We start from the raw sequence: 26,522 nt of genomic DNA, 5'->3' as shown, positions 1-26,522 counted from the left end.
CATTTTCAGTTGGTGACTTGGGCCTAACTCCAACTAAAGTCAAAACTACCAATAACAACCCCTATATATCAAATTCTTTTTATCTCAACTTAGCCAAAGGGAAAAAAGAAAAAGAATAAGAAAAGAAGAAGCAAAAGCAGAAGTATTAGTTAGATACAAGTCCATTAAAAAGTTCAGGAGTTATCTTTTTTGTTTTTTTTTTTCCCGGGAATTAAAGCATAATTTATTAAATGAATTAGTACAGACTTAAAATGAAAAACAAACAAGCTCAAACTGGCTCAGTACCATTTGGTCTAGCGGCATAGTCTCCCTTTCGTAAATGAGAGGTTGTGAGTTTGACTCACGAAACACTAATTATAGCATTTGAGTTGTTTATTTGATGAAAAAAACACAAGCTCAAACTAAACAAACTAAAAATATGACTATGAAGGCCAAATTAAAGGTAAGCCCAAACCCGAAACAACCCAAACAGAAACCCAACAAGGAGGTGGACGCATCAGCATCGTCTACATCGCCGCGCAGGAAGAGTGGCACCAAGCTCCATGATCCGACAAGAACGAAAAATATGGGGAGGCCTCGATGATGATTCCAGGATACCCAAACAACTTTAACCCAAAGAAAAATAGCAAATCTCAAATTATCTCTGCAAACGGAGATCATTTGCTGCCATCAATAGAACCAAAGAAAAAAGAGGAAGAGAGAGAGGTGAGATCCCACATTGACTAGTTGCATCCCACATTGACTCTGTATTGATAAACCAAAGAAAAATCAATGTAGAAAACCAAAGCACAAAAGATTCACTCTGCATAAGCCTCATTTGTAAGCGAGAAATTGTAAGTTCGACTCACAATAGACTAGTTGTTGATATGATAAAAAAAAAAAAAAAAATCATTGACTTGTCTTGACTACTTGTGTTGGTGCATGTAGAGCCGATCTTGCAAGACCAACTGGGCTTTTGTTTTTTCTTTGCATTAACAATGCCCTTCTTAAATATTAATTAATATGAACGTTATACTGCCATTCATGACCCAAATTTTATCCCATTGTTTTTCCAACGTCGGATTGCTTCCATAAACAAGTGCTGTGAGATACAAAATTTAAACAATTTGTATTTGGGTAATTGGGCTCCTCAGTTTTTCTAGAAAACACAGAAGCAATCAATTTGGGCCTTGGTCCGTTGATAGAAGTTTAATCTTTGTTAGGCCCATTCCAAGTCCAGATTCGAATCGGAATCCCTCACGCTTCATCAAGCTCCTGAAATCTTGAAAACCCTTCCTTCTTCACTCTCACACTGACCGAGTATGGGAGACCGAGAAAGAGAGCGAGACAGAGAACGAGACCGGGAGAGAATCCGAGACCGGGACCGAGACAGAGACAGACGCCGTGACAGAGACGACCGTGATCGTGACCGCGACCGCGACCGTGTCCGGAGCAAGAGGTCACGTACGCCGGACCGCAGCAGAGCACGCCACACGCGCTCCCGCACGCGCTCGCCGGACTTGTACCACTCACGCTCCCTCTCCCGTTCCCGCACTCCAGAAGACCGCTCCCACCGCCGCCGCCACCACCACCGCAGCCCCTCCCCGGAGTCGCGGAAGCGTGCGCGGCGCGAGCCGACGGTGGAGGAGGAGAAGGACCGGCAGAAGGTGGTGTCGGAATTCGTGGAGGGGATTGCGAAGGAGCAGCAGAAGCAGAGCGGCGGTGGTGGAGAGGGCGGTGCGGACGAGGACGAGGTTGAGATGATGAAGAAGTTGGGGATTCCGGTAGGGTTTGATTCCACGAAAGGGAAGCCGGTGCCGGGGGCCGATGTGAGTGGTGTTAGGGCCGTCACGAAGCGCCAGCCTAGACAGTACATGAACCGCCGCGGCGGATTTAACCGGCCGTTGCCTGCAGAGCGCAATCGCTAGAATACTGGTTAGGGTTTTACATCCTTTACTTGTTCTTTGGCTTATAATTTCAGAATGTGATCCATTATGCTGTTTAATTTGATTTATCAAGTAGGATTTTGTTTAGCTTAGGATAATATTAAGTCTCTGATGGGTCGATGCCTTGCCCTAGATTAGAATGAGAGTATACTCTGAATTTTAGACTAATGCCTGATGTCTTGATTCATCTTTTTTGGTGCAATTGTCCGCAATAGACCCAACAATTTCTATTACTGTGCGCAGTTTTCTTTGTCAGGGATATTATTATCGGTATCTGTTTCCATTTTATGGGTTCTAGCCTTCTAGCCTCTAGGTAGGTTAGTGATGTTCCTAGTATTGAGGGCGCTGATTGGTTCTGCTTGAGAAATGGGTTGGAGTTATGATATTGTCGGCTAAACTCAGGTAGCTAGTTGTCTTCTATGGAATTTATGTAATTGATTGTTGACATATACTATATAGTTATTTTGCTTGGTATCTAATCTTAGAACTCAAAAACGTAGAGTTTATAGACTGAATTCAGAAGTAGTACGTATTGGAGTTGACTGAATAAGTGAGATAAGAGCATGATGCTCTAACATTTGAAGTACGATTCATGTTCCCTTGTGTAACATTACTTTTGTGATATAGCAAAGTTCTATTAATACTGGCAAATATAATGATGGTCAGCATAAATATCACTGGTATGACCAAAATAATTATGTACTAAAATTCCGTTAATTATTTTTATGGAAGTCACTGTCACTTTGTCTAGATTCTCTTGGCATGCTTATCTAACTTTTTAATGAAGGTGATTTTCTTTTTTCTAACTATTTTATAAAATGGGGGTCATGCTAGAGTCAAGTCAGAACTGCATGGTTCATAACCGTAATTTACATGCCAGGATGTTTGTGTCTCACTGTATTGTCTGAGTTGACCTTTTAAATACTTGTTTCGTCGCATATTTGCATTTGGCTCCTTGGTTCAAGCTGTAGTTGGTTAGTGCCCATTCTTGTAATTAGTTTTAGTTTCTTTTTTTATTATGAGTGATAAGGGAGGGATGAGCATGTTCTTGAGGTCGGTAGTTCAGATTTTGGTTGCTGCTTGTTGGTTCACGGAGCTTTCATGTCTGCTGTTTATTTAGACCAGCTACAGCTGTATGTTGCCATGTTGATGCTTCAGTTAGATGCAGCTCCTAATATTTTCCTGGGGGCTTATTTGCTTGTTAGTATTGAACATCTTATATTGTAAAGTAGCTTTCAAAAGGTTTTGTGTTTGATGCTCTTTATTTACTTCTTTACTGAAATTCTTTTTCTATTTGTTTTGCTATGGTGGACTCCATGTCACGCACTTTTTACTTGTTTGGTTAAATAAATTATGTTTCTCTTAGAAAGGTTAGGAAAGGATATTGAGCCGTGGTTTTGGAAAATTTGTATATCTCGCACCAATCTCTTTCATTCTCTTAAACATAGTCTTGCTCTGGAATAAGGTTGTTCATTCTAAGCCTCCCATTTCTATTTTGAATCTTGTCACATAGTTGTTTAAGTTTATGAAGTGATTTTATTCTTGAAGTTTCTGGTTAAGAGTACCATATGGAATGGGCTCTGCTCCCATAAACTTAAGTTTCCCTAAAATTTGCAGGAATTAGTCACATAAACAGTCTTTGATGGTCATACATAAACTAGAACCTCATCTATTTACAAAAAGCTTTTAATCCTTTCTAAGTGGTCCTAGGTTCTATTCTCACCTAACATATCATTTACCATGACCCAAGATTGATAAGCATTTTTGTTTTGTTCTTGGGAAGCTTTGAACAAGCATTTTATCTTTGTTTGTGCATGACAGGAGTTTATAAGCCGGATTAGGCAGAATGGGTCACTTATGATTTCACAGTTGCTTATCTGGAGCAACTTATTCCAATAAGACTCCTCCTCTGTAGAGGTATGGGGTTTGACCTTCTATCGGTGGGTTGGGTGGGAGGTTCTTCTAATGTTGGAACACCCTTGACGTACCCTTTCTTGTTCATGAGGAAACGTATGGTCATGTAAGCCCATTCTATATGTTGAAAGTACCTCTAACTTCATTGCAGTTAAATATTTAGTTACGTTAGGTATTTTCAGTTATGTTACGACTTGGGAATAAGCATATGCCATTTCTTTCTTATCACCTGGACAATTTGATTAGAAGAAAGATATTGCTTGCCAGGAGAGCATTATCTTGTCACCAGGTAATGGAGTTGGTTTGCTGCTCTATAAGTGTCATTTAGTGCCTATTAATCTTTCTTTTCAAAAATAAATAGTGCCTATTTAGGTTTTCTAGTTTGAGATGTGTTCCTATTGCCTTGCATTGAAATATAGCAATTTTTGTTAAGTTAATTAGTATTGCCATGTCTCCGAAATTTGTTTGTTTAGCATTTACATTCTTTAATTATCAGTTTCTTTTACATGCAGGTCCTCAGTGACTTTGATGTTGAAAGGCACCAGCAGGAGAACAATCAATGTGAATGTAAGACTTGTTGGAGATCATTCTTGTGATTTGATGGAAGTAATGCATCTTATGTTTTGAGTCCAACTGAAAAAATTAGTCATAGCTGGACTGGTTTCAGTGCCTTGGATTTGTCTTCTGAATTCATAATCTGAACCAAATTGAAGTGATCCAAATTGAAGATTTGCAATGCATATATCTTGAAACTTTTTTGTATTTTAGTTTCTTGAAACTCTCCTGATGTGGTGTGGCATTTCTTTTTTTGGTCGAAAGGCGTGGCATTTCACCCCTACAAATCACGGGGATTGGGTCGATTTCCGAAGTGATTTATTATTTCATCTTGGATCTGAAAGTCGAAAAGAATGCTCATATTCTCCCAGGTTTGTAGAAGATCTATGCTTGGAGAAGTCCCAACTTGTGCATTCAACAAGCTATGGAGGCATAACAGTTTTTTTTTTTTTTAGAGGCTTTTTTGCTTCTTGCATTTTTGTTGATCTTACAATGCGATTTGCGGTTTTTTTTATGTTTTTCATTGGATAAGAAAAGGAAAACAAAACCAACCAACTAGAACACCACTCGAAGCCTCTGAGGCATCAAAGAATTAATCCATTTGGGGTTGATGGCACGAAAGGGTGGACTATAATTCTCTTTACACGGTTGCAATCTTGGCAAGACAAGAGGTGCAATATCTTATCTTCTTATTCTTTTAATAACTCATTAACTTACTGGTAAATTTAATGTAAACCAGCTCTTAATAGTAATATACAAGCTTTATACAATCATAGACTAGCTTGGGATGAGGCTTAGCTAGTGTACCAATTCATATGGCCAGTGTATATATCGATTAGTCTATTTGATATATAGATGCGCAGTAATGTTCACATAGTCACCGAGTGATCAAGAATATTGTGGTCATTTACTTCTGGATTTAATATTGAGGATTGAGATTAAAGGAATGATTTTTAAGTGCTTTAATCTCCACTGTAAAAATCAAATCCAATAGTAGCAGTCGCCAGCCTCAATGTCTAGATCAAATTAATTAGAATTCTACTCCCTCCTCTCTCCAAAACAAAGAAAACTAAAAACCAAAGGGTGATGAATGGGCGGTAAAGTTGCTTTGTTACCTATTTCATTAGGAACTGCATACTTTTTGGTAAATCACATTCATGCATTTACAATTCATGTGACGTTATAGATGCTCTTGAAAAGCATTCTATTGCTTGTAATTCGCATTTGATACCAAATAAAGTAAATTTTGGATCTTGAAAGGAGGGAGGGAGGGGGGTGGTGGTGTGGGGGAATTGCCAATATATCCACTCGGGAATCGGGATCATGTCTTGTTAGGGCTATTCTAAATGTACAAGTTAAAAATGAGGTGCACGTAGTGAAATCTGTTGAAAAGTGGACTGCAAAAATCACTACAGAAACAAAGGCGTTTATTATTACCAAGCTTCTTATTATACTTCCCAAAACAGGAGACTACAACTATAAACCATTCTTTTGCATACATAACATACCACAGGAAAAAGAAGAAAACTGCGAGAATGTGAAAATGGAAGGAAAACTGAGTTCTTGGAAAGAAGACTGTGTCTTGCCTTCAAGCACTGGTGGTGGCCGCGACAGTTGGCTTCTGAATGATAAAGGCCATGCACTGACCCTGGTTCTGGTTGTCAAATGCTAAACAGCGTATATAAGCACTTGGGTACGTTTTTTTGCACTCTTGGATTTCATTGAGCACCAGAGAAGGGTCGGTACAACCAAACATGGGTAGCTTCCACAATGTCCAGTATCTTCCATCATAGTACCCTGGCATCCTGCTATTCTCCCTATGAACATAACCCACCTTCCAATCATACATGCAACAGTTAGGCACCAAAAAATCATGGACAAATCCCATTCCAAACCTAATATTCTCAAGGAAGGTTCTATTGCTATTACATATGACTCTAACTCACTTATTGAATGCTAGAGATTAACATGAAAACTATATGGCCATGGCCCATGGTTGGTGTGTCCTATCACTGGGTCCGATTAAATGGTCAGAATCCAGTGATTGGCGTCACTTCATATCAACAGCATGAGCCTAATTCATGATGAAGTCCTAAAAGCTCCTCCAGAGTGCACTATAGTCCAGTCTAGTAACTAAAAGAGAAGTTGCGATTTGATTTCTTTTAGAACATAGAACATTAATAATTTTGAAATCAACTGACCTCATCAAATTCAAGGCAAGGGATCCATCCCTTCTTGAGCATGTAGTCAATCTCCTTTGCAATTGAATCATCAGAGAGTGGTGGGAGGTAAGACAGAGTCTCAAACTTCTTGTTGTTGATCGGGTTCCACGTCTGCAAAAAAACTCAGCAAATTGTGCAGATTGAGAACCAAACCAAGTACAATGAAATCTTGGGTACTAGGGAACTTGGGTCTGGGAAAAAAATATGTTAGATCACATTACCTTCGTGCAGCAAGTTCTTGAACCATTGGAGACGGTTTTCTTGGTCCATCCGATAGAGTCTTTAGCTGGGAAAATTTTTGAAGGGTTGGTTGCTAAGCCAACATAACCAGATGCAGCAACCGGAGAATTGAAGATAGCAGCAGACATCTTCTGTTTAACAAAGAACAGTGTGGTTTGTAAAGAAACACAGACCAAAAGGTTTATGTAAAGGTGGTAGAATTATTGGTTGGAGAAACAAACAAACCAGTCTGTGTGTTTGTAAGGGTGATGCACAGTCTGTTAAGAGTGGTATTAGAAGACAGTGGGCGCAATTTCCTGAAAGGTATTTGATCATTGATCTCATCAAGACATCAACTCCTGCTTTTGCCTTCCTCAATCACTACCAGTAATGCCCACTTGGCATTGTTTTAAGAAACTGGGCCCACCAATTCATGGTGCCACTAGGCAGCAACTTCTGCTAGCCATTTTTGCAGACATCAGAGAAACCGTTTGAATTAAATATGAGAACATATGACTCACCTATATACAATTGGCTTTTCATGGATACTGGAAAATTGGAAAATCATATAAAATTGGTGCATATTTTGACAACAAACTTTTATCTTCACTGGTAGGACTATGCAAGTTGGTGTGCAGGATAATTCATATTTTGAGCCTTACAGTGCCAAAATATAACCCTGCGCATATTAACAGGTAAGCCAGATACTTCAGCTTGAAGCTTCTTGACAGTTTCATCCACAATCTGATGAAGCTTTATATAATTCTCAGTCCCTTGGAGAAGCTTATGACTCAAGGACACACAATAGTACAGGATGTCCACTTGTCTGGTTCCTTTGCAATCACTAACTTCCTTTGTTATACAGGAGGAAAAAGTAACATCTATGTTAGTGCTAAGTACAGATATTACAAAAGAAAATAGAAGAGAAAGAAACACAAAGGTTTACCATCAGCAGAAGAATCCACGGACATAGTGATTGAATAACAAGCAGTCCGCGATGACATGCTTGCTTTGGATTGACCTTTCCGATTCCACTTGGTTTACAATAGCAAAGAATCATTGGCATTGGAAAAACTTTCGAGTTCCTTGCTTACTTGACTTAATGTTTGGTATATACTTCTTGAATGAGAATGAGACTTATCATTGGCTAAGAATTTATGCACAACACCATCAATCTCAATGAAACTCCAAGCAGAAATTGAAACTACCTCTCTATCCTTCATCATTTTCCTTAGCCTCAACACATCTTCCCAGTTTTCCATTTTGGCGTACATGTTTGCTAAAAGAACATACCTTCCACTATGTTGAGGCTCTAATTGAATGAGAAGCTTCCCAACCTTACCGGCTAACTCAAAATGGCCATGTATCAGACACCCGTTAAGTAAAGACCCCCATATAGCTCCGTCTGGTTCCATTGCCATACTTCTTATCAATATCTCTGCCTCATTCACTCGCCCAGCACGGGCCAAGAGATCAACCATGCACCCATAGTGCTCAATCTCTGGAGCAATGCTATAAACTTTACTCATACGTCCCAATACTCGCCATGCTTCATTTACCAGAGTTTTGTGATTACATGCAGTGAGAACTCCAACAAATGTCACAGCATTTGGTTTAGGTCCCTTCTTTTCCATTTCAGCAAAAAGTTCAAGCCCTGTATTTTTCACCATTAATAGCATATCCCATGATCATAGCACTCCAAGTAGTTACATCTTTACGCGGCATCTTATCAAATATCTCTTTAGCATCTTTAATGAATCCACATTTTGCATAAAAATCTATTCCTGCCGTACCGAGCTCAAGTCCATACTCAAAACCATGGTCATCCAAATACATCTGAATCCACTTCCCTTCCTCGAATGCACCCACAGAAGCACAGGCATTAAGAACACTAACCAAAAGAGACTCTTTCAACCTCACATTCGCACGACGACGCTTGAAATCACGAAACAAATCAATAGCTCTGTTGAAACAAGCATTCTGAACATAACCCGAAACCATTGCACTGTAAGACACATCATTTCTCTCAGGCATTTTATCGAACAAGTCACGGGCATCGTCAACCAACCCATTGCCACAATACCCACTGACAAGACTAGTCCAACACACCACATTCCTATCCAAACTTTCATCAAACACTCTACGAGCAAATTCCACAGCTCTCAATTTACAGTACACACTAATAACTGAGCTAGTAACATAAACATCACACCCATGTCCAAACTTCATTATCTGACCATATATCTGATCAAGCAAAGGCACCCCAACACAAGCTTTAACCAAAACTGTGAAAGTTCGAGCATTTGGGTCAGCGCCAATCCTTCTCATTTTGGTAAAAACAGAGAGACCCTTTTCAGGGTGTGAGTTTTTCAAGAAACCCATGATCATGGAATTGAAATCGAAGACATTGGGTGCCGGAATTCGATTGAATAGAGTCTCGGCGTGGCGTAAATCACTGTAATACCCCGGAAAATCCAAATTAAATTCCGTGGATTTTTAGAAATGATTTCACGATAGTAGGAGCGAGTACGAAGCTTGGAGAAGTGTGGAATTAGTTCGAACGATTTTATTTTCGAAAACGAACGTTTTTAGGGGGTCAACAAAGTTGACTTTTTATACGTTCAAAATTTGGGAAAACTTCCTTCATGAAAGTTGTAGAGCTCGTCGATACGAGTTCGTGGACATGTGGAACGCAATATTCGGAGTTCGTATGAATAAGTTATGAACTTTTGAAATTTGGGAATTTTCTATAAATATCGAAAAAAAATCAGAAATTTCATTTAAGGACGAAACAATTTCTTTTTGCGGAACAGTCCCCCATTTTCTCCGTTCTCTCTCCTCTCCCACGCGGCCGACCCGACTGACCCGACCCGGACCCATCTTCGTCCTCCGGCGTCTTCCGGCCACGACCCGGCCCTCCTTGTGATCGCCGCAAGCCGCCCAGTCGCCTGGTGCCGCTGCCTTGCACCGCCGTTGCCCCCAGAGCTGGATCGAAGCGACCCCAGGCGGAGTAACCGACCCGACCGGATCTCAGCCGTGCCGGCGTTGCACGGGCCGATCCTCCCCATTTTCGTGATCTCCTCTTCCCCCTGATCATCCCCATATAGGCCTTGCTTGACGATTTGGAGTGTGGAGTGAAAGATCACGAGTTGAAGATTTCGACGTCCCTGATTCAATCTGGAATCTGATCAGACGCACGAGATTAATCCAACTTCAACGCTTGATCTAGGACGATCTAGGCCGAACCAGGCTTAGCTCCAGGTATGAAAGTCGACCACCCTTTCATTTTGAACCAGTTTGTAGTTGGTCACTTTGCCATCTGAGGTGGTTGACCGGCGTTGACCGCCGCGTTGACCGCCCACTGACCACCGCTTGTGGCGGCGCATCAGACCATATTTCGAGTTTTCATTATCTAGGCGATGATCTATGCATCCATACGAGCGTTTTGATATATAACATGGTCATGTTAGAAAAAGTTGATAAATAGTGGATTTACGTTTTGACGTTACTATTTAACGTTTTTACGTTTATCTTCGGTTTACGATCTGTGAAGATCTGACCATCGGTTTTGCTTCAATTTTGGATATGTTGATCGTATGACTGTCCCGGTGACCTTGTGAGGTCACGGGCGAAGATCCGACCGTTGGATCTTCGTATAATTGAGAAATAGTGATTCGGAAGGCGATTCGTGAGAATCTGACCGTCGGATTTTCATATAATTTTGTGGAGATGTTAGTAAAGGCGATTCAGGAAGATCTGACCGTTGGATCTTCGTGATAATTTTGGAGGATGATCCTAAAGGCGATCCGTGAGGATCCGACCGTTGGATCATCATTAAATTCAGATCCGACCGTTGGATCATCGTTTAATTTGAATCTGAGCGTTGGATCGTCGTTTAATTACATATTTGAGTTGTTGGCTAAGTCAAGATCATTATTGGACTAGGTGATTGACGGTTTGAGTTGGTGGACGATTGTGGATCGTATTTTGAGCTGAATTGAAGACGCAGCGGGATTATCGAGGTGAGTAAACCTCACGTGGTTCATATTACGAACCCAATATATTTAATTGCTTTATTTTGCAATCATATGAACTATTGTTGGTGTATTAGACATTCCTGTGTGAATGTCTGTATATATATTATTACGTGAAATAATATGTATTGTTGGAGTTGTGTTGAGTTTATTGTTGAGAAACAATATATTGTGAGAGGTATTGAGTTTATTGTTGAGAAACAATATATTGTGAGAGGTGTTGAGTTTTATTGTTGAGGAACAATAAATTGTTGTGATCAGTGGAGATCACTAGGTCACGAGGTGACCATGGCATCTATTAGTGAATCACGCTCTCGTACCGGGCTGGTGGTTATTAATAGTATTAAATCGTAATCACGTCTGTGGCCGGACGAGTGGTTACGTTCAGTTAGAGCTCTAGTCTGTCTGCCAAATGTGGAGTGACCTTATGAGTGAAATTGAGAGTAACTCATAAGTGTCAATATATATATGGTAACCTTATGAGGGAAATTGAGAGTAACTCATAAGGGTCTATATATATATATGAGTCTGTCTACCAAATGTTGGGAAATCTTATGAGCGAATTTGAGAGTAACTCATAAGTGTCTATATATATATATGAGAGTGAGGGATCTTATGAGCTAAATTGAGAGTAACTCATAAGTGTCTACATATATATATGAGAGTGAGTGATCTTATGAGCTAAATTGAGAGTAACTCATAAGTGTCTATATATATATATGAGAGTGAGAAAGTAACGTGGGTTTGTGGTAGTCTTGAAATCTAATAAATCAACAGTTCTTTCTTGTTTACTCATACTGGCTGTAAAAAGCTTACCGGGTTTTGTGTTGTTGCAACTCCCGGTACACTATTCAAATTGTGTAGCGGGTAATCCTACAGGACAGGAGAACCAGGACGGTGATCGTGCGGTTAGAGCAATTGTTAGAGTTTTACAACAATTGTAAGTTGTGAGGTGTGTTATGCTCATTTGAGCTTTATAATATATTGTGAGAGTGAATTGTAATAATGAACTCGAAGTTTCGAGATTTGGTTTTTTTGTAATTGTAATTATTCAGGTTTCGGATTTGAATTTATCATTCAAAATCCGGGGCGTGACAGTTTGGTATCAGAGCGTAAGGTGCATATTTGGTGATGTGTCAATACCTTCCGAGTGATGGCCCGTCTGCAGCGGATCCCCATCGTGTGCTCTTCGGTATTGGCTAAGTCATTGGGTATGCGTGAGTGTTGGGAGTTGTTTAGGCCGCTAGGTCGTTTTAGGAACGTGAATACCTTCCCTATAGTATTGACTTGGTTAATATGAATTTGTATTTGACTTATACTGTGTTTTAGGTGTTATACATGTATTAGCCAAGCATACTATACTCCTTAGGTGATGGAGATTCGAAGGGGTTGTACTTAGAACCTTACAGTTGTCTTGTAGGTTCGTATTGGAATAAGTTCAGTGGCCGCGAGTTACAATCCTTGAGGAATAGAAACCTCTTGATTCAACTCTGTTAAGTCAACGAGGATTGTTTTATGGAAATGAGGTTCTTTTGATTGTTGAAGTGTTTGGTTGAAGACATGGTGTGGACCTATGCACGTACCTAGTGTGGATACGAGTATGAATTGTTATAAATTTTGTCTTCTTAAGTTGGACGTACAGATGTTTAGATGAGGTGTACGTATCAAGGATTAGATATCTTGTTTTATAAAGAGACGTCTTAGTGGAGTTTTGGTAATTGACATGTGATACGTGATTAAAGTGACTCTGAGGCAATTATGCTGACCTTGTGTGAGATTGAATTCTTAGTGTAGACTAAGAAGGTTGTGTGGTGATTTTATATACACTACGTGATGAACTTTTAGAAGGAAAAGTTATGAGTAAAAGTATGGGTTTTTCCCTGATGTCTATAGCAGACTTGTGAATATAGTTTTGTTCAAGTGAATGAAATTGAATTTTGAGGCCTATGTATGGTGCAGGAAGAAGCATGGAGGACATGTTAGAGTCAGGCAAGGGTTTGCCTTTGGTGATTGATTTTAGGTGATATAGTTAAACGCAATTTCAGATATTGATTTTAGTGACTTTGTTAGGTATCCATAGTGGTTCAAGTGAATTACTATGTGATATGGAGTTTGATTCGATTTCTGAATCGCTAAATGTTAGGGATTGAATTGTGGTGAGTTTTTGTTGAAGCAATTGATAGATGAAATTATCGAGATTCTATAAGAGTTGTAAGAGTAACTCTAAAGACGTGGGTTTTTCCTAGCTAACTCAGGATGTGTTTAGCTTTATAAATCCCTAATCCTATCGATGAAATTGTTGTGTTTGGTTTGACTCAGAGGATACTAGCTAGACCTCGATGCGACTTAATTGATTGTTGGATTCTTTTTGAGTGATTGTTTTTATTGCATCATTATGAAAGATGTGTGCAGTAGAGTTGTTTATGGTTTTGAAAACAGTATTGGGTGACCAAGGTTCGATCCTTGGTGTTGTTGTTGGTTAAACAAACAGGAAAGAAAACATGCACACCATCTTATTGAGTTTATATTACAAAAAAAAAAAAAAAAAAAAAAAAAAAAAAAAAAAGCGAGGACTATGCTATACTAAGCCTAGTCAGCAGCTCCGGATGGGTTGAGGCTGAGCTCAAGAGAAACGTTTGAGCCACTGTGGTAACCGCCTGAGCCACCAGAATAGTAACCAAAAGCGCTACCTTCCTCGGAAGTAGCCTTCAGGTTACCAAAGACGTCCTCGCCGTGCACGGGGAACAGAGGAAGAGTTTGAACCTCCTGGTGATCTCCTCCTCGTTGTTGCAGGGATGTTTGTCCTCCTGTTGTGCCAAAAGAGTTGTACTGGTATTAGTGTTGAAGTGTGAGGAAGAATACGAAACAAAATTTAAGTAAATAAATCCTTCATTACCAGTAGAATAGGTGGAACCAAAGTTGAGATCAATGGATCTACCATCATCAGTAGAACTAGTGGACCCAAAATTGATGTCAATGGATCCACCAGCTGGCCCAAAATTGATGTCGATGGATCCACCAGCACCAGTAGAACCAGTGGACCCAAAATTGAGATCAATGGATCTACCAGTACCAAGAGAACTAGTTCTCATGGGCACTGGAGCAGCCTGATTACACCTATTCATCTGCTTCTCTCGAGCCCTGACGTTCTGGAACCAAAAGTAAATGTTCTTACCCTCAACATACCCATACTGGTTCAGCTGGAGACAGATCTCGTGAATCTGCTCTGTAGTTGGGCACTTAAATCCCTTGACATAGTAAAGATCCTTGAGGATTCTTATTTGTTCTGGAGTAGGAATCCACCTGGTACGGCTTCGCCAGAAATCCATGTTGGCACTACTTCCAGCTGCTTGGGTGTTTCCTCCCTCCTCTGTTGGTTGCTGTTGTTGTGGTTCCATTTGTTGCGGGGTTTGGAGCTCCATTAGTTGCAGAGTTCGTGGCTCTTGGGTCATGGGGTGAGAGGATGTGGAAATCGAGGAATACATGGTTTAGTGTTTGAGGGAGATTTTGTTAGAAGGATTGGAGTTGTTGAACTGGTGATTGGAGATCTGAGATTCTCAGAGGAAAGATGAGATCGAATCTTCAAATGGAAGAAAAGATCTGAGAAAGAAGGATTGAAGATTTGGAGGAAAATATTGAAGATCTGAAAGTTCAGAGGAAAGATGGGATTGAATCAACTAGATGGGAGAGAAGATCAGAAGAGAAGGATTGAAATTGATGAAGAAAGGATTTGAGAAGAGAAAGGCTGAAGAGTTGAGAGAGAAAGACTTGAGCTCGGAAGAAAATTTCTTTCTTTTGGAGTGAACAGTTTTTCTCCAGAATGCACCTATTTATAGAGCGAGGTGAGCAGATCTCCACCGTTGGATGAACGATTCCTGTGATTCATTCTACGCGTTGGATTAAAGTCGCCCCGAAACCCGGAAAAGCTGTTGGCGCGTGTTGAGCGTGTAAGGGGACAGGCCGAACCTCGAGACGCTGTGGCAGACAGCTTTAGCCGAAAGTGATTTGCTTTCCGTAAATCACGGAAGAGACGTGTCGTGGCACGTGGAGTGTACCGACAGTTTGTTGTTATTCTATCGCTTATGATAGAATAAATAAAAGAAGTTGCATGGATAGTAACGAGAGCAGCTGGTGCTCTAGTGGTTGAAGAGCAAGGCTCATGTACAAGAGGTCAGAGGTTCGAACCTTGCCTCTCGTTTATTTTTATTATGTTCGCTTATGACATAATAAGTAAAACATTTGTACACATTATATTAAGCACAGCTTGTGCTCCAGTGGTTGGTGGGCAAAGCCCTTGTGCAGCAGGTTAAGGTTTCGAACCTTGCCTCCCCCGTTATTTTATTTATGTCGCTTATGACATAATAAATATAACACGTGAGCATATATTAATGAAGGCAGCTCTTGCTTCAGTGGTTGGGAGCAAAACCTTCGTGTTTGAGGTCGGGAGTTCGAACCTTACCTCTTACAAATATTTTTGGATCTCGTATATGCTTGATATACGACGTATATACGGTATGTACGGTATACATACGTATATACGGTCTGTACGGTATGCATACGAATATACAGTTGTACGGTATGCATACGTATATACGATCTGTACGGTATGCATACGTATATACGGTATGTACAATTTCATACCGTAGCCGAGCTGGAAGTTGGTGGGCCGATTGGTAGGCCCAAATAGTAAGCCCAAATAGTAAGCCCAAATAGTAAGCCCAAATAGTAAGCCCGAATGGTAGGCCCGAATAGTAGGCCCAAATGTTAAACCCAAAGTGGTTTGGGCCGGTTCGAAATGTGGATGGTCCGATTTCTTCAGGCCCAAATGGCCAGCCCTAGTGCTTAGCCCAAGGATTGAACAAGCCCAAGTCATCGTCACTGGGTGACATATTTTATTGGCGTGCTTTTGGGGATGATTTGTTTTGAGTGATGCATCTCTATTGTTGTGAAGAATGGTGCATGCTTGAGTTTTACTATAGAGATTTACCGTGATGCTAATTGAGTAGCGAAACACTTTGTGGGAGTGTTTACTGTGCTTGTATGCCAGTACAGAGTGAAGATCTATGTAAGGATCTATGAGATGATCCATGTGATGATTTTGTGTAATTGATGTGGAGTGATGTTGAGCAGTTGTGTTGTGCGTTTACGTTTGTGATGAAAGGATTTAGTGGCCATAGGAATGTATTTTTATACAAAGGGCTGAGGCTTTGTAGATTACTACAGATTTGGAAAAGATGGAGATTCTATAGTTAGGTCAACCTTAATCGAGAGGAATTGACTTACGCTCAAATTTCGGGACGAAATTTCTTTAAGGAGGGTAGACTGTAATACCCCGGAAAATCCAAATTAAATTCCGTGGATTTTTAGAAATGATTTCACGATAGTAGGAGCGAGTACGAAGCTTGGAGAAGTGTGGAATTAGTTCGAACGATTTTATTTTCGAAAACGAACGTTTTTAGGGGGTCAACAAAGTTGACTTTTTATACGTTCAAAATTTGGGAAAACTTCCTTCATGAAAGTTGTAGAGCTCGTCGATACGAGTTCGTGGACATGTGGAACGCAATATTCGGAGTTCGTATGAATAAGTTATGAACTTTTGAAATTTGGGAATTTTCTATAAATATCGAAAAAAAATCAGAAATTTCATTTAAGGACGAAACAATTTCTTTTTGCGGAACAGTCCCCCATTTTCTCCGTTCTCTCTCCTCTCCCACGCGGCCGACCCGACTGACCCGACCCGGACCCATCTTCGTCCTCCGGCGTCTTCCGGCCACGACCCGGCCCTCCTTGTGATCGCCGCAAGCCGCCCAGTCGCCTGGTGCCGCTGCCTTGCACCGCCGTTGCCCCCAGAGCTGGATCGAAGCGACCCCAGGCGGAGTAACCGACCCGACCGGATCTCAGCCGTGCCGGCGTTGCACGGGCCGATCCTCCCCATTTTCGTGATCTCCTCTTCCCCCTGATCATCCCCATATAGGCCTTGCTTGACGATTTGGAGTGTGGAGTGAAAGATCACGAGTTGAAGATTTCGACGTCCCTGATTCAATCTGGAATCTGATCAGACGCACGAGATTAATCCAACTTCAACGCTTGATCTAGGACGATCTAGGCCGAACCAGGCTTAGCTCCAGGTATGAAAGTCGACCACCCTTTCATTTTGAACCAGTTTGTAGTTGGTCACTTTGCCATCTGAGGTGGTTGACCGGCGTTGACCGCCGCGTTGACCGCCCACTGACCACCGCTTGTGGCGGCGCATCAGACCATATTTCGAGTTTTCATTATCTAGGCGATGATCTATGCATCCATACGAGCGTTTTGATATATAACATGGTCATGTTAGAAAAAGTTGATAAATAGTGGATTTACGTTTTGACGTTACTATTTAACGTTTTTACGTTTATCTTCGGTTTACGATCTGTGAAGATCTGACCATCGGTTTTGCTTCAATTTTGGATATGTTGATCGTATGACTGTCCCGGTGACCTTGTGAGGTCACGGGCGAAGATCCGACCGTTGGATCTTCGTATAATTGAGAAATAGTGATTCGGAAGGCGATTCGTGAGAATCTGACCGTCGGATTTTCATATAATTTTGTGGAGATGTTAGTAAAGGCGATTCAGGAAGATCTGACCGTTGGATCTTCGTGATAATTTTGGAGGATGATCCTAAAGGCGATCCGTGAGGATCCGACCGTTGGATCATCATTAAATTCAGATCCGACCGTTGGATCATCGTTTAATTTGAATCTGAGCGTTGGATCGTCGTTTAATTACATATTTGAGTTGTTGGCTAAGTCAAGATCATTATTGGACTAGGTGATTGACGGTTTGAGTTGGTGGACGATTGTGGATCGTATTTTGAGCTGAATTGAAGACGCAGCGGGATTATCGAGGTGAGTAAACCTCACGTGGTTCATATTACGAACCCAATATATTTAATTGCTTTATTTTGCAATCATATGAACTATTGTTGGTGTATTAGACATTCCTGTGTGAATGTCTGTATATATATTATTACGTGAAATAATATGTATTGTTGGAGTTGTGTTGAGTTTATTGTTGAGAAACAATATATTGTGAGAGGTATTGAGTTTATTGTTGAGAAACAATATATTGTGAGAGGTGTTGAGTTTTATTGTTGAGGAACAATAAATTGTTGTGATCAGTGGAGATCACTAGGTCACGAGGTGACCATGGCATCTATTAGTGAATCACGCTCTCGTACCGGGCTGGTGGTTATTAATAGTATTAAATCGTAATCACGTCTGTGGCCGGACGAGTGGTTACGTTCAGTTAGAGCTCTAGTCTGTCTGCCAAATGTGGAGTGACCTTATGAGTGAAATTGAGAGTAACTCATAAGTGTCAATATATATATGGTAACCTTATGAGGGAAATTGAGAGTAACTCATAAGGGTCTATATATATATATGAGTCTGTCTACCAAATGTTGGGAAATCTTATGAGCGAATTTGAGAGTAACTCATAAGTGTCTATATATATATATGAGAGTGAGGGATCTTATGAGCTAAATTGAGAGTAACTCATAAGTGTCTACATATATATATGAGAGTGAGTGATCTTATGAGCTAAATTGAGAGTAACTCATAAGTGTCTATATATATATATGAGAGTGAGAAAGTAACGTGGGTTTGTGGTAGTCTTGAAATCTAATAAATCAACAGTTCTTTCTTGTTTACTCATACTGGCTGTAAAAAGCTTACCGGGTTTTGTGTTGTTGCAACTCCCGGTACACTATTCAAATTGTGTAGCGGGTAATCCTACAGGACAGGAGAACCAGGACGGTGATCGTGCGGTTAGAGCAATTGTTAGAGTTTTACAACAATTGTAAGTTGTGAGGTGTGTTATGCTCATTTGAGCTTTATAATATATTGTGAGAGTGAATTGTAATAATGAACTCGAAGTTTCGAGATTTGGTTTTTTTGTAATTGTAATTATTCAGGTTTCGGATTTGAATTTATCATTCAAAATCCGGGGCGTGACAATCACCGTGTTCCGATAAGGCGGAGAAGGCTAAGAGCTTGCTGGTGATGTAGGTGAAACGAGCTAGGCCGGTGATGAGTGTGTGGGCATGGATTTGCTTGAGTTGGTTCATGCTTGAACATGTTTGAAGAAGAAGAAGATAGGGAGGAGGGTGTGGGTTTGATTTGAAAACAAGTCTGCTCATTTGGTGAAGACTAGGGAATTCCAGCAAGGACATGAAATTGAACTGATTGGCGAGGGAAGGAGGGAAAGACTTGGGGCTATTATGACCCGGTGAAGACATCCGGAAGCCCACTTACTATTTGGTTGTGTAGAAATTTCATACCAGCTCCCACATAAGGTGAGAGCTAAAAACGTAGTTCACATAGCATTATTCATTTATATATGGTTGACATTCTTATTTGAATCAAATAAAAAGTTGTGAAGTTAACGTCCTTAATGGTTAACTTGTCCTCAGAGAAAGCACAATCGATTGGTTTTTTCTGCTTGGGCAACAAATCGCAAGCCTTGAAGTCACATTGCTCATAATGCCCTCGATATCAGTACAGTTCTACAGCAGTTTCTTAAGCTTTGCAGGTAGCCAGGTAGTGAGATACTCACATTAGACATGCAAATTCCCTTGAAAGTCATTGGCAAGTCCCAGATTGCTCTGATGTTCATGGAGTAATTATTCAGTGATTCCAGATTACCACGTCGCGTTGTCATGTGGTGGTCCAAGTCAAACTTTTTTTTTTTTTTTTTTTGGAATAAAGGATTAGTGCGGCTGTCCTCAAGCCTTAATTAATAAATCTGCCGAATACAAGGGGGCAGGACATTGAGCCTAAACTTCTGATTACATTAAGCATCTAGAGAATGTCCTAAAATGATATCAAGATTTCTCTACCAAATAAATGTATTCAACCAACCACCAACTAGCAAAGAGTTCTCTATTGGCTACTCTATTTGCTTTGACATATCGGTGACATAACAGAAAGATAACTCGATTACAATGAAGCATAATTACCAAAAACACAGCTTTCCTACTATGTTGCCAGCGGAAAATAAATCCAACTACACTTAGTTTCACCTTGTCACTAGGAGGTCGCGACCATTTGATGAAGTAAGGAACTCGCCGCCTAGAGCAGACAAGACACGTTGCACACACAGTCATATAGCCCGACTAGCCCTACACAACCAATATAGGGACTTATTACCCGCATAAATTGCAATACAACTAAATCACATAAATAACTGAAAACGTAAAAGAAAAAAACAGCCAAAGCTAAAAAGGGAGCCCAAGCCCAGCCCAATTTCATTGCATTCACTACCGGCGTCGGGTAGCCGCCGCCAGCGCTCTACCAACCCCGTTGCACCAACTGGATTCTTGATTTAGCTTTAGTGGACCCGCGATAGGTGAAGGCACTAGCCCCCATCCTACCCAGATGAGATCCAAGATTACTCCCAGATCCAACCCAAAGCAAAGTACCTACCGTCCCTTTGATTCTGATCTTGCTCGACCCCAGCAACGATCCCAAACAAGCAACTTTCGGCCAACCCTGCGACAACACCCTCATCCTCCAACCCTGTTGAAGAGAATCAGACCACCACCCACCATCAACTGCGATCCCTTCAACCACTATCCTCAACCCACAACGATCCCGATCGAACCCACTGTGATTGAGAGCACCATGACCACACAACTAACCTACACTGAGACGACACTGCCCATCGGATAACCAAATCCCTAGGACGCACCGCCGGACAGAGAGGGAATGAGAGATTTGACGAAAGCCTAGAACGCAAGCAAGCACATTCTAAACAGAGAGAATTTTTTATGGTGATCCAAGTCAATAAAATTACTCGGATTTGGTAGGGATAATTGCAGGGGGTGAAAAAACATTAAAATTAAGGGAACCAATCAACAAATACAAGTCATATAGGGAAAATTTTATAATACATACCCGTATCTCATACACACATTTATAAATGTGACAACAAGTTTGTTGTCAGAGTAGTAATCATATTTTGTGTAATCTTAGTTCTAATAATAGTAATTATACCACCTACGAATTTGTTACAAGTTTTTGAACAAATTTGTTGTCAATATTGTAATTTTTGTTTAATTATATGTAAATAGTGTAAATGAATATGGTAACTTTGTTCTCAATGTTGTAATTTATTAGTTCAAATGATTGTAATTTTTGTTCAAATAGATGTAAAATGAGTGTATGATAAACATCACAGTACCATAGTTTATCTCGTCATATAGACCGATGACATTAATCTAGACCATTACGTGTATCATGATCAGTGACCATAGAATAATTTTTCCGTGTTCATGCATCAAAAATAAATTGATGGAATGATTATATTATCCAATAGAAAAGTTAAAATTAGTGCTTTTTCATGATTTTTTTGAAGAAAGCGACAATATTATTAATAAAGCATCAAAATGGGTACAATCTCGCCACAAGAAGTAAACTAGAAGGATCCGTCTCTCATGAACTATTACGACGTACGTGTTCATCTAGACAATTAACAATCCGTGTTCTGATCGATCATGACCACAATGAAATTGGTACTTCATTAAAATGAAATGGATGTGATTGAGGAACCTCCATAAACTGCTGATGCTGATCATGATGAGAAAGAAGATCTGTTTCTCCAAAGCCATTAATATTCTGTGTTCTTTGTTGGTGCATATTGTTCTCTACCGCTGCGAAACCTATTGAGTTTGCGTTCGATATCACAGATTGTCCAGAATTTGGTGTAGTAGTACCATATATACCTTCATATGGATTGTTGTGGCAATCCGAAAATCCCCATGGACAAAAGCTATCGTAGTTAAAATCGTTGTTGCTATAAATATTCTCCGATATCTGACCAGAACTCTCTACTGTCCCAAAATATCCATTAGCCTGATTCATGTAAATAGGATTCGTTACCTCAATTGATCTAATTGTCTTATCCAACTTCTGTACCTTGGACTTCAAGTATACAGATAAATCCATCCCTGAGTCCCTTGAAAACCTGCCAAATTCCTCCTGGCACACTGCAAAACCCTTGTGATGACTCTTAAACCCTCTTCCAGTATCAACTGCTCCCGTTTTCTGGATTTCCGAAAAATCGGAAAGGTTAAGCTCCAGCTTCTTGCGAATAAAGCTATGTTTATTATGAGCTTCCAAGTACTTTATCATGATAGCTTCAGCCGCGGCTGGGTTTCCTGGATTTGGCCAAACCTCGACAATGCCATTGGATCCAAACATAACCATGCAGACCTGGCCATTGCATAGGGAAGCAAGGTGTTTTGCTTTCCTCTTCAGCGTCGACCATCGATTCTTGAATATTTTTTGTCGAGTCTTCTGCGTTTTTTCTTTCCCGAGCTTAGGCAGCCTTGGCTGCTTCTCCTTTATTCTGGCCGGTGCTGAACTAGAGTTGGTCGACTTCATAGCCTTCTAAGCTAACAAGGACAAGAACGACACAATGAGATGAGTCAGAGGTTAGCTTTGTAAGCCATGGTGGGTTTATGAACTTATATAGGCCTCGATTGATGCTGTTGAGTCCTTGTTCGTTTGGAGATCTTGTAAAGATTTCTTTCCTTTTTTGGAACTAATTACCAAAAATAAAACCCAAGTTGCATTAGTTAACAACTTACCAAAAAAAAAATTGGAGCAGTTAACAAGACTACAAGAGCTGAAGAGACATGAGACATCTAATTTGCATCACCGGTTAATTCAGACATGCAGCAATTCACTGCGTTCATGCATGACCCAGCGTTCTATTTCTCCCGGCCGTGTTTTATTATGGTTATGACTTTGTGAGTGATCAAATATTTGAGACAAGCTAGTGTACTGGTGGGTATGAGATACCCTCATTTATAACTATTTGAATAAAAATTTACAAGTATTTGAACCAAAATTACAACATTGAGAACAAAAGTTACCATATTTATTTACACTATTTACATATAGTTAAACAAAAATTACAACATTGACAACGAATTTGTTCAAAAGCTTGTAAAAATGTCGTAAGAGGTGTAATTACCATTATTAGAACTAAGATTACAACATTGACAACGAATTTGTTCAAAAACTTGTAAAATGTCGTAAGATGTGTAATTACCATTATTAGAACTAAGATTACACAAAGTAGGGCTCAAATTACAACTTTGACAACAAAATTTGTTCTCACTTTTGTAAATGTGGGTATGAGATACCCACCACTACACTAGAATTCCCCAAATATTTAGTATGTTTTATGTAGTTTTTTTATTCGTACTATTGAAACCCTATTGTGAATGACAATAATATCTCTGTGTTCGTACGTTGTTTTTTGAGATGATTAACAAGCCTAAACACTTACAGGATTTTGGTGCACCACTAACTTGGAACAATTCTTAGGTTCACCCCTTGGGTGAATGAGTATATTCGCCCTCTCTTGCGATTAACGCATAATAACTTTATAATTTTCTAATCCAACCATTCATGTTGTATAACGTAATACAAAGATTAGCTCTGTAAAAATTCAATCAAATTGAAGACCTTTTAGTCATTCATTTCTATGAAATACATGGACGGTTCATCATATATAATAGTAGTAAGTGCTGTTAGAACCATCCATTTGTTGATTCAGTTAGATAATTAAACGATTTCCGATTCGATTGATTTTTTACAGAGATGATCTATGAAGGCTAAGTTAAGATATGGATCGTTAGATTATAAATTTATTAAGTAAAAGTATGTTAATCGACAATATGGGCGAATATGCTCGTTCACCCTAAGGATGAACCTAAGAATTGTCCACTAACTTGGTTATCAAGGATTGCCGACCTCAATCATGACGACGTCATCTAATTGTTGCCATCAATCAAAGAGATCAACAGAAAGTGCTTCGAATATTTCTTTCCTAATCCTAATCTACCTGAGCTAATATCAAATTTAACTGTGGGATGGTTGATTTGGAATAGACTCTGTTCATCTATTTATTTCAACTAATAAGACCGAAAACTTGAAATGTTTTAATAGGCTAGACGTAATTACGTATATAGTTAGATTCCACCTGCAATCACCCGAGTTGAACTCTAAAACAAAAGAACAAAAGACAAAATATTCCTTAGTACAATAGTCATATAGTTGAAGCATCTCATCATCTAATGATACTTAATGGTGGAATATAAAAAGATGACTGGAAATAGGGATAAAAATCATTACGATTTGTTTTGTCTATTTCTTAAAATCTTTTATCACCTTGTGGCCACAACCCCATTTCCCCCCAATTTTTTTTTTTTTTCAATTCTCTTATATTGTGCTACAAAATTATATGCTTTCCCTAAACAATTAAACAAAAATATCAAAGTCTTGAGAAGAGCTAAAAAAAACCCTTACTTTGGAATGCGCCTCATGCGCTTTGACAGGACCCGTCCCAGATTTCACTCTGAAATCCGAACTGGCCCTGCGGGACCCACCTTAAAAGAAATTCTTCCAAAAATTTGGCAGAACTTCCCCTAAAATGGACTGCCCAAACCTGTAGAAAGGAAATTTACACTTCTAAATCACTCATCCTTATTCTCTTGGAGCCACCCTGCTCCCCAAATCACAACATTGTCCAATTTCACAAATATCAGTCTCAACCCAAAAACAATATTAATCTCATACGTTATCAGAGCAATACTAATCTACTAGGTAACAAAGAAAATAGAAATAGAATGAGTACGCGGAAGCAATGCTGTTGGCTATGCCTCGACTCCATGTACGCCCGACCTCAACTAATTTTGCTTGCAAATTGGGCATTTGAAACCGAAGGGCCCAGGGGAAAAGTATATGAAAACGTTAGCGTGAGTGGACAAAAATAAATAATTGAAAAGAAAAAGGATTTTATACTTTCCCACATTTATTTCTTTAAAAACTCGATGCATACAACAATGGTAAAACATTTATCTCTTAAAATCAGGAAACTGGAAACTGGGAACTGTAAATCAAATCCGCTAAGTATCGTATCATCGGACTAGACCCCGCTAGCCCAGAAATAATATAAAAGTAGGGGAAGAAGATAGCCATACGAATAAGCCTCCCAGGCTCGGGTGATAGCCTCCCAGGCTAAAGTACTCCCATATACTCCCGTTATATACCCACACGCCACTATGTGTAGCGATTAGGATACTGGGCTTCAGCATTACTGTCACAAAGACAGTAACCAGCGCCACAAAGGCGGACGGTCTTCGGTGATCCCATCACCTCGCCACAAAGGCCGACGAATCAATGCTAGCAATGATAATAGTCACCCAAAGTATGGCAAAAGAAAATCCGAAAACCACATAAATCCATAAAGCTTCCCCAACTCTCGCAAATGAATTTCCAACGACGTGTCCCACACGCCAAGAGTATCTCAAATCAATAGCAAAAATGCGAGAAATAATAATAAATCATAATCTCCATAAATCGAAACAAAACCAATTCCAAAATCATCATCAAGGCATTCCCAATGCCAAAACCGAAAGTCGATAAATAAATAAGAAAATAACAATAAATCAACGGCGTGTCCCACACGCAAAAATATTTCTCGGGTCAATGATTAATAAGCAAGGAAGTTCAATAATGAACTAATATTCCACTTTAAAATAAATACCATGGAAAATACTTTGTTGAAAAACAACATAAATCATAATTTCGAATCCGGGCATAACAAAATTAATATCCGAAAATCACAACCGGAATAATTTATAATCACTTCATGAAACTCATCAATGAAAGTAATTCCTCGAGATAAATCGAAATCAAAATCCGAAAACAATTATATGCTCAAAATGTAATATGATAAATAACTAGAGCATTACTTTAAGAAATAAATGCATGCATCATTATTTAAAAACAAAAGTCCACTCACAGTACTATTTAGGCGATCACGCGTACGAGTTCCTTCGTCGAGCAATAGCTCGGTACGACGCCCTGTACATAAATATAATTCGTGAATAACTATTCTATTTAAATACGATTCTCAAAATCGAATCCTCATAAATCATCTCTCCAATTCTTCTCGGATTCAACCCACATTCTATCACTGATGCCAATTCGTTAATTTAAAGGTTCCAAGGCAGGACCGAGAGATATCCGGCGGTCGGATTCTCATAAATCGATAACCGAAATTCTGAATTTCCAGGAATTTATAATCGATTCAAAACTTCCCTAATCTTCACAAAACTTCATATATAAGATCCACAACATTTATAGGATTTAATTGGGCTAAAACAGAAATTAAAAACCTACTCTACTCGTCTCCACGCGCCACCAACAGTGGCAGCGCGTGGGCCCCACGAGCCGGTGGCCACCACCTCCGATGACCACCAAAAATTGGCAGCACCACCTATTCAACAGACCCAACATTTTTCACAACTACAAGAAATTCCAATTTTACCTTTAAGTGCTCGAGATTGGCCGGTGAAGAAAACCCAGAAATTCCAAGAACCCTAGGATCGAGTTTTGATCGATTCTCCCTCTACACTGCAAATCGTGGCTCAAGGCTAGGGGCAAAATGATCCTTGGCAAAAACCGCACCTTCGACCGTGGTTTGGTGGCCAGAAACGGCCGGAATCGGAAGAATTGCCTGAAAACCCCAATCTGCTACAGTTTTCTTCAAGCCGTCGATTCCCACTTTTCCGGCCAAATCGCCGTGACCCGCTGC

General features: G+C 39.9%; 4 protein-coding genes across 7 annotated transcripts; 1 reads left to right on the top strand and 3 right to left on the bottom strand.

Moving 5' to 3' along the window:
• Positions 1–1,207: 1,207 nt before the first annotated feature.
• On the top strand, positions 1,208–4,894 carry LOC133712061 (uncharacterized). Of its 4 annotated transcripts, XR_009847136.1 has the most exons (4): positions 1,208–1,914; positions 3,747–3,945; positions 4,352–4,406; positions 4,659–4,894. XR_009847136.1 is itself a non-coding variant. In XM_062138138.1 (2 exons), the coding sequence occupies exon 1, from the start codon at positions 1,302–1,304 to the stop codon at positions 1,905–1,907; it is 606 nt and encodes a 201-aa protein (XP_061994122.1). In that variant the 5' UTR covers positions 1,209–1,301; the 3' UTR covers positions 1,908–1,914; positions 4,352–4,601. The 4 variants fall into 4 exon arrangements, 1 of the variants encoding a protein (XP_061994122.1); XR_009847135.1 differs by lacking the exon at positions 4,659–4,894 and having other exon boundaries at positions 4,352–4,601; XR_009847134.1 differs by lacking the exon at positions 3,747–3,945 and having other exon boundaries at positions 1,209–1,914; positions 4,659–4,853.
• A 906-nt stretch (positions 4,895–5,800) lies between these two features.
• On the bottom strand, positions 5,801–8,505 carry LOC133710576 (ribulose bisphosphate carboxylase small subunit, chloroplastic 3-like). The gene is made up of 5 exons (XM_062136680.1): positions 7,782–8,505; positions 7,082–7,687; positions 6,838–6,987; positions 6,596–6,727; positions 5,801–6,228 (listed from the first exon to the last, which is right to left on the bottom strand). The coding sequence occupies exons 2-5, from the start codon at positions 7,178–7,180 to the stop codon at positions 5,983–5,985; spliced, it is 627 nt and encodes a 208-aa protein (XP_061992664.1). The 5' UTR covers positions 7,181–7,687; positions 7,782–8,505; the 3' UTR covers positions 5,801–5,982.
• Positions 7,454–8,469, bottom strand: LOC133711668 (pentatricopeptide repeat-containing protein At5g08510-like). Its single transcript, XM_062137771.1, has 2 exons — positions 7,930–8,469; positions 7,454–7,687 (listed from the first exon to the last, which is right to left on the bottom strand). The coding sequence occupies exons 1-2, from the start codon at positions 8,467–8,469 to the stop codon at positions 7,454–7,456; spliced, it is 774 nt and encodes a 257-aa protein (XP_061993755.1).
• Positions 8,483–9,217, bottom strand: LOC133711667 (pentatricopeptide repeat-containing protein At1g08070, chloroplastic-like). Its single transcript, XM_062137770.1, has one exon. The coding sequence runs from the start codon at positions 9,215–9,217 to the stop codon at positions 8,483–8,485; it is 735 nt and encodes a 244-aa protein (XP_061993754.1).
• Positions 9,218–26,522: the final 17,305 nt, after the last annotated feature.

The sequence above is a fragment of the Rosa rugosa genome, chromosome 5, assembly GCF_958449725.1.
Source record: "Rosa rugosa chromosome 5, drRosRugo1.1, whole genome shotgun sequence".
Classification (NCBI taxonomy): domain Eukaryota; kingdom Viridiplantae; phylum Streptophyta; class Magnoliopsida; order Rosales; family Rosaceae; genus Rosa; species Rosa rugosa.
Note: the sequence above shows the minus strand (reverse complement) of the source record. Positions and strands in the feature narration are given on the sequence as shown.

Coding starts and splice junctions, on each gene's coding strand:
- LOC133712061 (XM_062138138.1), top strand. CDS start 1,302: ATGGGAGACCGAGAAAGAGAGCGAGACAGAGAACGAGACCGGGAGAGA.
- LOC133710576 (XM_062136680.1), bottom strand. CDS start 7,180: ATGAGATCAATGATCAAATACCTTTCAGGAAATTGCGCCCACTGTCTT. Junction 6,728..6,837: donor CAAGAACTTGCTGCACGAAG/GTAATGTGATCT, acceptor GTTTTTTTGCAG/ACGTGGAACCCGATCAACAA. Junction 6,229..6,595: donor CTTGCCTTGAATTTGATGAG/GTCAGTTGATTT, acceptor TATGATTGGAAG/GTGGGTTATGTTCATAGGGA.
- LOC133711667 (XM_062137770.1), bottom strand. CDS start 9,217: ATGGGTTTCTTGAAAAACTCACACCCTGAAAAGGGTCTCTCTGTTTTT.
- LOC133711668 (XM_062137771.1), bottom strand. CDS start 8,469: ATGGAAAAGAAGGGACCTAAACCAAATGCTGTGACATTTGTTGGAGTT. Junction 7,688..7,929: donor TATACCAAACATTAAGTCAA/GTAAGCAAGGAA, acceptor TGTATAACAAAG/GAAGTTAGTGATTGCAAAGG.